We start from the raw sequence: 10076 nt of genomic DNA, 5'->3' as shown, positions 1-10076 counted from the left end.
TCTTGCTAGGCTGCCCATTTCCTGTTCCTCTGGCTAGACAAAGCGGCTTTTATTGTCTTTGCCCATTGATATTTCTGAGTTGCTGACTTCTCCAGCATCCAGTCTAGGATACATTAGGAAAAAAGACAACCTAGGGAACACACCTCTGTGTTATTCCCTGGGTCCCAAGATCTCTGGTCAGCCTGCCCTCTTCTCTGTGCCTTTCAGAGTCGTCTTTTATTTGTTTTACATATAATTTTCAGAGTTTTTAGTTGGTCTGAGTGGGGAATGGAGATGGATGTACCTATTCCCTCTTGTCCCAGAAACAGAAGGGATCATGAGTTTTTTGTTTTGACTCTGATTTGCAGAAGGGAGCCTGGGAAAGGTTTTCTATCCTTGAAGAACAAAAGAACTGATTACTTTTCACTTGTTCTTTTTCATCCTACCTGTTTTTCCTAAAGCCGCCTGTCTTTGCTTTAATCCACATCTTCCTCGACACTTGCCTGCATGTGCTGAATTTGGGGACCTAGTAAGTAGCCTAAGGAACCAGGACAGGGTGAGAGCCACGACTCTGGAGAGACCCAGCAGTAGAGGAGAATTTTAAAGTTTTGGCCTTCAGAAACAACTTTAAGTTCTTCATCTATAATGATGGTTAATTAGGTGATTTGTCCAAAACATACAATAAGTGTGGGTTATGGAGGCAAAGACGTTACTGGAAGCTGGAGCAGGGTAGAATCGCAGTATATGGAGTTGTGGAGAGGACAGGCGAAAAACAGAGACCCCCGGGTGCTGCTTCTTGCTCTTATCCACCTGCTTCAAGGCCATGAGTTTCCAGGAACCAGCAGTAAGTCTCTCCCTAAGTGTGTTGAACAAGCATTTGTTGCATCCCTACTATGTTCAAGAACTTGTAGAACTAGGTCAAAAGACACCTAGATCCTGGCTCTCAAAAAGTGTATGGTACAGACACGTCTCCCTCTGTGGATTTCTTTCTCGTCCTATTTATCCCCTTCTAGAGCCATAGAGACAGACCTCACATGCCCTATCAGTCTCCTGATAGGTGGTTATTCCAGGGAGAGAGAACATTCAAAGCCAAACAAACATAGACATACAGAGGGGAAAAAACCTCTCACCCAGGCAGCCTGATCTCGCTGCAGGAGAGAGCATCACCTGAATTCCAAGCTAGTGCAAAGTGTGCCCAGGTGACTTACCTGCGGCTGGGCAGCTGCCATGGCACACTCCCCACACCTGACGCTGCTCAGGAAGAAGCCAGGTGGCTGCAACAGCTTTCCCAGTCGAAGAACACCTGGCTCAGCAGGCAGGGTGTCATCCTTGCAGCCGGAGGAGACAAAGCTCAGCTCTTTCTGATCCTTGGCCTGCCTGGGTGGTGACACGCTCCGGCGCACAGAGACCGTACAAGCCACAGGCAGAAGATGAAGCTTAGGAGAAAGCTCCCCACGGTTCTCTGCATTGGGCTGACTCTGGCCATTGCTGTCAATCTCCTTCTGGTATTTTATACCACGGGGGCTTTACAAAGCTTTGTTCTGGGGAGTCTCCATAAGGAACTTCGTTTTCCTCTGTCTGAGTTGGACGGGGCGGTAATACAGAGACTCTCCCACTTGGAGGTCGAATTGCAGCATCTGGGTAAGTTGATAATGCTAACTTGGAGGGGATGGTGTGTGTGTGTGTGTTTAGGGACACTTAGGAAAGAGGGAGGGGAAATCGATGGGAGGTCACCTTCTCGCCTCTCTGGGTTGCTCATTGAAGCATCTGACATGAATTTTTTTTTTTTGAGTTGGAGTCTCACTCGGTCGCCCAGACTGGAGTGCAGTGTCCGCTCCCGGCCACCGCAGCCTTGACCTGCTGGGCTCTGGCGATCCTTCCGCCTCAGCCTTCCGAGTACCCGGAATTAGAGGCGCGCGCTACCACGCCCGGCTGATTTTTTGATTTGTTGTAGAGATGAGGTCTCGCCTGCCCAGGCGGGTCTCAAACCCGCGGGCTCAGGCAATCCACTCACCTCAGCCTCCCAAAGGCGCGGGATGACAGGCTGAGCCACCGAGCCCGGCCTGACACGAATTTTATGCCTCCAAATGGAAGGTAGGTCTTGAGAATTAGGGGAGAAGTGGGAATTGGAGCAAGCAGTATAGAGCAGGGGAGCAGGGTGTGCATGTGAGTGGGGTGTGTATTTATGTGTGGGCATGCTTGTGCACATGTGTGATCATATCTACATATATGCAGGCAAAGAGACATACTAAGAATCCCCAAGAACCTTGGAATGTCTGGGCACAGCCCTGTCCTTAGGCCTGTGTGTTGCGGAGGCTGGTAAAGAGAGGTGGTAATCTCTAGGGCAAAGGCCTCCCTTCCTTTTTGCTGTGCACGCCAATCATGGACTAACGGGGGCTTAGGTAGAGGATCTAAGATCGAATCCTGATGTAGCCATTGTTTGTGGTTGTGTGACTTTGAGGAAGATCTCTCTCTCAGCCTCAGGGTCCTGGCTGTAAGTGGGGAGGATGATACTGTAATGGCAGATAGCAACCTGACCTCACAGGGTTGTGAAATACATGCGGAAGGATATCTATAAACTGCTACTTAACCTCTTCATCTAATGTGAAGGGTAGGATTTCAGCAGACTCTGGGGGTTTTCTGTGATTCTGGCTCACTGTAGAACCCCAGCACCTCTGAGTTGTACGTGTCTCTGCATCTGACTTCAGTGAGGGAAGCAGCAATATTCCCCTGCTCCCCAAGTGACAGGAATCCAATGCTTGAGCCCTGAAGGGAGGTGTTGTGTGTGTGAGTAGGGATGTGAGTGCTCCGATGTGTACACCTAGGACTGGGGTTGGGGGAAGTGTCGTTAAAACGAGAACTGAGTTGTCAGAGTTCAGGGTGGGGCAGAGGATGGATGGGGAAAAACAGGCAGGGAGAGGAAAAGAAAGGAAAATAAGAAATCAGGGAACAAGAGAGAGAAAAAGAGAGAGAGGAGAGAAGGAACAAGATGGGGGACAGAGCAAAAGGGGCAGAGAAGGGAGAGGGTCCAAAGAAAGAGTGAAAAAGTTTGCATGGAGGCAAGAAGAAAAAGAGAGACCACGAGATAGGAGGAGTCAGGGAGAATAAAAGGAGAGAGAGTCAGAAAGCACCCATCATGCTTCTCCATCCCCCCCAAGACTTATGCTTATTATGTACAGTTTTCTGGAAAGCAAGTGTCACGAGGGCTGGTTCCGCGAATGACTCATTCCTCATTTCTAGTCACACACAGAAATCACGTAGACAAGTAAATGAATAAGCGTAGGAAATAGAAACAGACAGACAGGGATAAAGGGAAGAGTGGTGTGGGCAAGAGAGTGGGTGAGACAGAGGGAGGATTATCAGCTCCGGAAGCCCTGGCTCCCCTGGCTAGGTGGGACATGGCGTGTGCAAGCGTGTTCGGTGACGCGACACAAGGAAGATGTTTGCGTACCTACCTAGGGTGGTGGGTCCAGTACTACTCGCTCCTTGGTAGAGCACCCAGACCATAGACTGTCACCCATCCCAAGGATCATCCTATTGGCTCCGCCTCCGAGAGCCTTAAAACGACAGGGGTTCTCCCCCTCTACCCCTGGCCAGTCTTTCCTTCAGCTGGGACACCATGAGCCATGAGGAGCCATCCAGAGCCACCTGGTTCACTTCTCTTTCCTTCTTTGCAATGGCCCCTGTCTCCTTTCCTTTTTATTCTTGGTGCTTCCACCAATTTTGTTCACTCTAAAATGATGTGATGTCAGATACCATTTCCTGAGACAAACCTCGGAAAGTCTTCTGGGCCCTGTTTCTGGATCACAGAGGCTCTTCTTTTCTGTAGGACTTCCTGAAACTTAAAGCCTATTCAGTTATCTGTCATCCTGGTTGCTCACTGTCTCCAGGTTTCTGGGAAGATTGAAAAAAAATCAAGAGTCAACAAGGATACTTAGGTAAATTATGCAGACGACTAAGAGCAAAAACAAACACATAATGATAATTATATTCCTATTGCAGGAGGGATCAGTGACTCAGTGACCAGTTTACTGAAACCTCTCTCAGGGCTCTCTCTCTCTCTCTCTTTTTTTCTTTCCCTGTTCTGGAAACTTTTTATTGTTGCTTCAAGTTTAAGAATTTTTACTAGCCAGGCTCGGTGGCTCAGCCTGTAATCCCGCGCCTTTGGGAGACTGAGGTGAGTGGATTGCCTGAGCCCACGGGTTTGAGACCCGCCTGGGCAGGCGAGACCTCATCTCTACAATAAATCAAAAAATCAGCTGGGCGTGGTAGCGCGTGCCTGTAATTCCAGCTACTTGGAAGGCTGAGGCGGAAGGATGGCCGGAGCCCAGCAGGTCGAGGCTGTGGTGGCTGGGAGCGGCCACTGCATTCCAGTCTGGGCGACAGAGTGAGACTCCAACTCAAAACAAACAAAAAAAAGAATTTTTACTGATGATAGAAAATCAACATTTTTAGATAATCTCCCGTATAGCCCTGCTCGGTTTCTGAGTCTTGATTTGCAGACATGTCGACATATTTCTCTCCAATATGGACAATCAATCCACCCATAACTGGCAGAGAAGTCTTCACCTCCAATTTCAATACTTGGCCTTGACTTAGGAAGCTCCTTATGACTGCTTTTAATTCAGTGAGAGTGGATTCTTCTAAAGGAGATACAGTGGTCACCGGGCAAGTTACTTCTCCACAGTGGACACTCATCATGGTAGAAAAAGCAGAAATGACCTCTTGGGTATTGCTTAAGTGGCCATTTTCAGCACGCAAATCAATCAGGTTGGATGTGAGGGGAGAGAACCTCTCTTTTGCTGTGACATCATTTAGGCTTTTCACTTTAACGGAACACTTAACATAGAGATTTAAAATAGAAGTAGACACCTTGGGTTTCTTCAGGAGTTACAGTTCTCAAAAACTCCTTTGTTGCAGCTTATTCTGTGTTGGTGCAGCAGAATACAGAGCAGTGGCACAGTGACCTTCAATACCATATATCTGAACAGGCGGCCTCACAAACTTGGAAAATGGCCTGGCCACAGATGTCCTGAAGCATCGTACCTGCCGGGAAAGACCAGACTCTGCTGGGGTGGGCATCTTCTCCCGGGAGGCTATAGGTCCCTCCCTCAGGGTTCTTAAAAGCCTCACCACAGTGTTGTTACTGGGTCAGTCCCCTTTGGGGCTTGGAAAGTTTCAGTGTAAGTTGTGGAGATGACTTAGTGACGCAGTATTCATCCTGCCTGACTCTCTGCACTTCCTCAAATGAACTTTGGGATGTCCAGGTCCTAACTAGTTCCCATTGGAAGCAGTGAGTAAATTAGAAAATCAGATATGTCCCAAAGAAGAACAGAGCTTAGAGGCATGGAGAACCCAGTATCACCCTGTGACCCTTATATGCTTAGTGCAGAATAGTCTGAATAATAATACTGTTCAATCTGGAACACTGTAAACATGAATCTTGCTTTTATTTTCCACCTGAGCAAATATGCGTGGTGTTCACAGGAGTATGCTTTGACAGAGCTACCATTTATTTTTCTTCCCAAGGTTGTTTTTTTTTTTTAACTGCCCCTTTTTTTTTTCTAAAGCACTTCTATGGCTTATTTTCTTTCTACTTTTCCTTCTTCTTGGGCCAGTCTTATGTCACCTTCTAAACATGTTCTCCTCCCAGTTGCAGGACTTCCCTGCTTCCCTTTGGGGAGGCTGTATATAGTCTTGGAATCCAACTCACATGCTGCTCACCAAGCTATGTGCTGTGGCATGGGGCTGTATCCACCCAGAGAAAATTTACACACTAGGACTGTCCCCTCTCCAAGCTGGTGACCCTGAAAAGCAATCACCCAGAAAAAAAAAGAGGTGCCTTCTTCCAACTAGTAGAAAGATGCTGAATGGGCTAACGGTGATCATGTCAGACTGGTTGGAATTTAGTGTGGGTGTAGGGTGGAATTAGTGGGAATTAAGTGGGTTCCATGGCTGAGTGCCTTAGTCTGCCTTGGCATTATAGGGTTTAATGCCAAGGAGGGTCATAATCATGAAACACCAGAACGGTTACTTTTTCTCTCTTTTTGCTGAATTCACAGATTCAGCTTGAGGGAGTTCAAAGTGCCTTATGCTAAGACCCTCCAGCACAAACCTTACAAGGTTGATGCAACGTGAGGTAAATAACAGATGAGAAAGAGTGCTGAAATTTGGAGACCATTTTCCAAATATATAGCATTATTGTTACTACTGATACCATGGATCCTGGAAGACTTTCTCGGCATGAAAAGCCCCCTACTTGGGTCTGTCACTAGCTGTTCATTTTGTTGGTTAAGGCAATATTTCTCAAATTAGTGTGACCGTTAGATGTATTTGGACCAGTTGTTCAGAAATACAGCTTCCCAGGCTCTACCCCAGGCCAAGTCGGAATTTGCAGGGGAGCTTGGAATTTTGTATTTTTAACAAACTTTTGAAGACATTCTTATGATCAAGCAAGTTGAAAAATGAAGGACTAGGACAACTCCTATTTTAAGGTCCCTGGCACATCAAACACACGGGAAGTGAAGGAATGGATGGGGGTGGCGGTTTACAACAGAACTGCCTTTTCCAGTCCCTAATAGTGTATGCAGTACAGTGTTTCTTCAAGTGTACTATACAAAAGAATGACTCTTCACTTTTGTTAAGAATGCAGATTCTTGTACCTTCTCCTGCGCATATTCCCACCTGGCCTGATATTCTGATTTAGTAGATTTTGAGGCCAAGCCTGGATATCTACATTGAAAAAACCATCACAATGAACAATTCTGATGTTCGTGGTTCTCAGGCCTCATTCTGAAAAGCATTAGCTTCTTGTCCATCTATTTCTCAGGTCATGATAAGTCAGTTCCCAGAGACACTTTGAAGGTGTGAAACAGAAAAGTTTCGATGGAGCTAAACAGAGAGATGCAGCTAGTTCCTTGACATAGCACATCCTCTGAGACAAGAGCTTAAATATTAGAATTTGGAGAGGAAAGCCATTTCAAGGAAATTGGGATGGGGCTGAAATGTTCTCTTCCCCACCCCATCCTCTTCTTTTGCAGAAGAAGGTATGAAATTGGCTCTGACGCAGCAAGAAAATGTGGAAAACACACGAAAGAGGGTGAAAGAAGAGGGACGTCTTGTTCAAAAGGCAGCGGAGACCACTGTGAATGAGGCCAAGAAGCACAAACCCCCAAAGCAACTCTTTCCACACTCACAGCTTTTCAAGCAATGGGGCCAGGATCTTTCTGAGGCCCAGCAGAGAAAGGCCCAAGACCTCTTTCAGAAGTTTGGTTACAACGTGTACCTCAGTGACCAGCTACCCCTCAATCGCACCATCCCTGACACACGAGATTCCAGGTGGGATGGACCAGGGTTGGGCTTCTAAGGGCCTCAGTTTGATTTGGGGATGAGCTCTGGGGCCATGAAAGTGGAGGGCAGGGGGCGTGGGGAACTGATGGTGATGGGTTCAGGCTGACGGAGTAGAGTTCTTGTTTTTAGTCCATTTGTAATGATAGCTCAGGGAAGATAACAGACGGAGGCAAATATTTACAGCCCCTTGGAGATGAGCAGAGATGTCAGCGCAACAGACACCCTTTGAAACTTTGATCAGAGAAACGGAGGCGCTGGATCTAACTAATGCCTTAGTTGAGAAAACTGAGACTGGGAAGGAATCTGTGCAACTAACTCCAAAGTTAGCAGCTCTGCTTCCTCCTCCAGTGCTTTCCTCAGATTTTCTTCTTGGATTCCTCTTTACTATTAAATCTACTTTGAAGAACTTTCTTTCTCTTTCGCCTCTGTTTCCTTTTTCCATTGTGTGTGTGTGTGTGTGTGTGTGTGTGTGTTTCTCTTTCTCTCTCTGCTATCCTCCTTCATAATATTTTTTTGGAAACAGCTTTGTAGAGATATAATTCACACACCATGCAATGCATTTATTTAAAGCATAACCATGTAAAGGTTTTTAGTATATCCACAGAATCCCTTATCTTCCCCACAATTGTAAAGCGTTTTCATGACTTTGAAAAGAAACCCCATTATCAGCCTCTCCTCCTTTCTCCACAACTTCCTCATCCTAGGCAATCACTGATCTGCTTTCTGTCCCTATGGATTTGGTCATCCTGAACTTTTCATGTAAGTAGAATAATATAATATGGGGTCCTTTTTAGCTGGTTTTTCCACTCACCATAATGTTTTCAATGGTCACCCATGTTGTAACATGTATCAATACTTCATTCCTTTTTAATGTCAAATAATAGAATCCATGTGGATATACCACAGTTGGTTTCTCTGTTCATCCGTTGATGGGCATTTACATCGTTTCCGTTTTTGACTAGTATGAAACAGCTGCTGTGAATGTTCATGTACAAGTTTTTGTGTGAACAAATGTCTTCATTTTTCATGGGTTTTCCCTAGGTGTAGAATTGCTGGTCCATGGAATAGTTCTATATTTAACCTTTCAAATAACTGCCAGACTGTTTTCCAAAGTGACTCCGTCATGTGGTGTTCCCTCCAGCAGCGTATGAGAGTTGTGATTTTTCCACATGCTCACTCACTTTTGTTATTGCTTGTCTTTTTAATTATAGCCATCCTAGTGAGTGTGAAGTGATATCTCATTGTGGGCTTGGTTTAAATTTCCCTGAGGCCTCACAATGTGGACTCCTTCACATGCTTATTGGTCATTTGTATACTTCTTTGGAGAAATGTCTATTTGAAGATTTTCTCCTTAAAAAAAAGGACTATTTATCTTTTTATTGTTGAGTTGAGAAGTACTTTATATATTCTAGATACAAATTCCTATTAGAAATATAATTTGCATGTGTTTTCTTTCATTGTGTGGGTTGTCTATTGACTTTCCTGATGGTTTTCTTTGAAACACAAGAGTATTACATTTTGATAATGTCTAATTAATCTTTGGTTGCTTGTGCTTTTGGTGTCATACTTATGGGACCATTGCTTAATGCAAATTCACAAATTTTATGCATATTTTCTTCTAAAAGTTGCATAGTTCTAGTTTTAAGTTTAAGACTTTGGTCCACTTTAAATTAATTTTGCACACAGTGTGATAAAGAAGTCTAACTTCATTCTTTTGTGTGTGGCTATCTAGTTGTCCTAGTATCCTTTGTTGGGTAAATTGCCCACTTACCTCATTGAGTTGTCTTGGCACTCTTGTTGAAATCAATTAGCAATAAATGTAAGGGTTTATTTCTGGGTATCAATGCTATTTCATTGACCTATAAAGTCTATCTTTATGCCAGTTTGATGACAGTTGTTTTGTAGTAAGTTTTGAAGTTGAGAAACATGAGCCTTCCAATTTTCTTCTTTTTAAAGATTATTTTGTCTATTCTGGGACCATACATTTTCATACGACTTTTAGAATCCTATAAATTTTAATATGTTGTGTTTTCATTTTCATTTGTCTCAAGGTACTTTAACATTTCCCTTTTAATTTCTTCATTGACCTATTGGTTGTTCAGGAGCGTGTTATTTAATTTCAATGTATTTGTGAATTTTCCAATATTCTTCCTATTATTGACTTCTAGTTTCATACTGTTGTGGTCAGAAAAAATACTTGCTATAATTTTAATCTTCTTAAATTTGTTAAAGCTTATTTTTCTCCTAACATATGATCTATCCTGGAGAATGTTCCTTGTGTACTTGAGAAGAATGTGTTTTCTGTTGCTTTTGGATGGACTGTTCTGTGTATGCCATTTTACTCCTCTGACTGTATATTTTCAAATAATCCATCTTTGAGTTCAGAGCTTAATCAATTCTGCTGTTGATGCTTTCTATTGCATTTTTCATTTTGTTAATTGTGTTTTTCAGCTTTATAATTTCTGTCTTTTAAAAAACTAATTTCAATCTTTCTGTTAAATTTCTCGTTTTGGTTATTTGTTGTTTTTCTCATTTCATTTAACTGTTTTAATGGTTTTATTTTTTGAATTTTGCTGAGCTTCCTTAAAACAGGTATTTCAAATTCTTTGTCAGAAAGTACATACATCTCTTTTTTTTTTAGGATCAGTTATTGGAGCTTTATTTTGTCCCTTTGGTAATGTCATATTTCCCTGATTCTTCTTGACCCATATGGTCTTCTTGATCCATATGTGTCTGCTTGTTTGAAT

At 43.8% G+C, this 10076-nt stretch overlaps 1 protein-coding gene and 1 pseudogene across 1 annotated transcript in view; one reads left to right on the top strand and one right to left on the bottom strand.

Moving 5' to 3' along the window:
• The first annotated feature begins 1369 nt into the window (after nucleotides 1–1369).
• The window catches only part of GALNT8 (polypeptide N-acetylgalactosaminyltransferase 8), a 47261-nt gene continuing 38554 nt past the window's right edge, over nucleotides 1370–10076 (top strand). Inside the window, exons 1-2 of the mRNA XM_021718338.1 lie at nucleotides 1370–1620; nucleotides 7020–7317. Coding sequence (XP_021574013.1) covers nucleotides 1410–1620; nucleotides 7020–7317 — 509 coding nt within the window. The 5' untranslated portion in view covers nucleotides 1370–1409. The remainder of the gene's footprint in view (nucleotides 1621–7019; nucleotides 7318–10076) is intronic.
• On the bottom strand, nucleotides 4431–5061 carry LOC103272054 (annotated as a pseudogene).

Source organism: Carlito syrichta, unplaced genomic scaffold (assembly GCF_000164805.1).
Source record: "Carlito syrichta isolate Samal-C Ts95f unplaced genomic scaffold, Tarsius_syrichta-2.0.1 Scaffold312093, whole genome shotgun sequence".
Classification (NCBI taxonomy): domain Eukaryota; kingdom Metazoa; phylum Chordata; class Mammalia; order Primates; family Tarsiidae; genus Carlito; species Carlito syrichta.
This window is presented reverse-complemented; position numbering and strand designations above follow the sequence as displayed.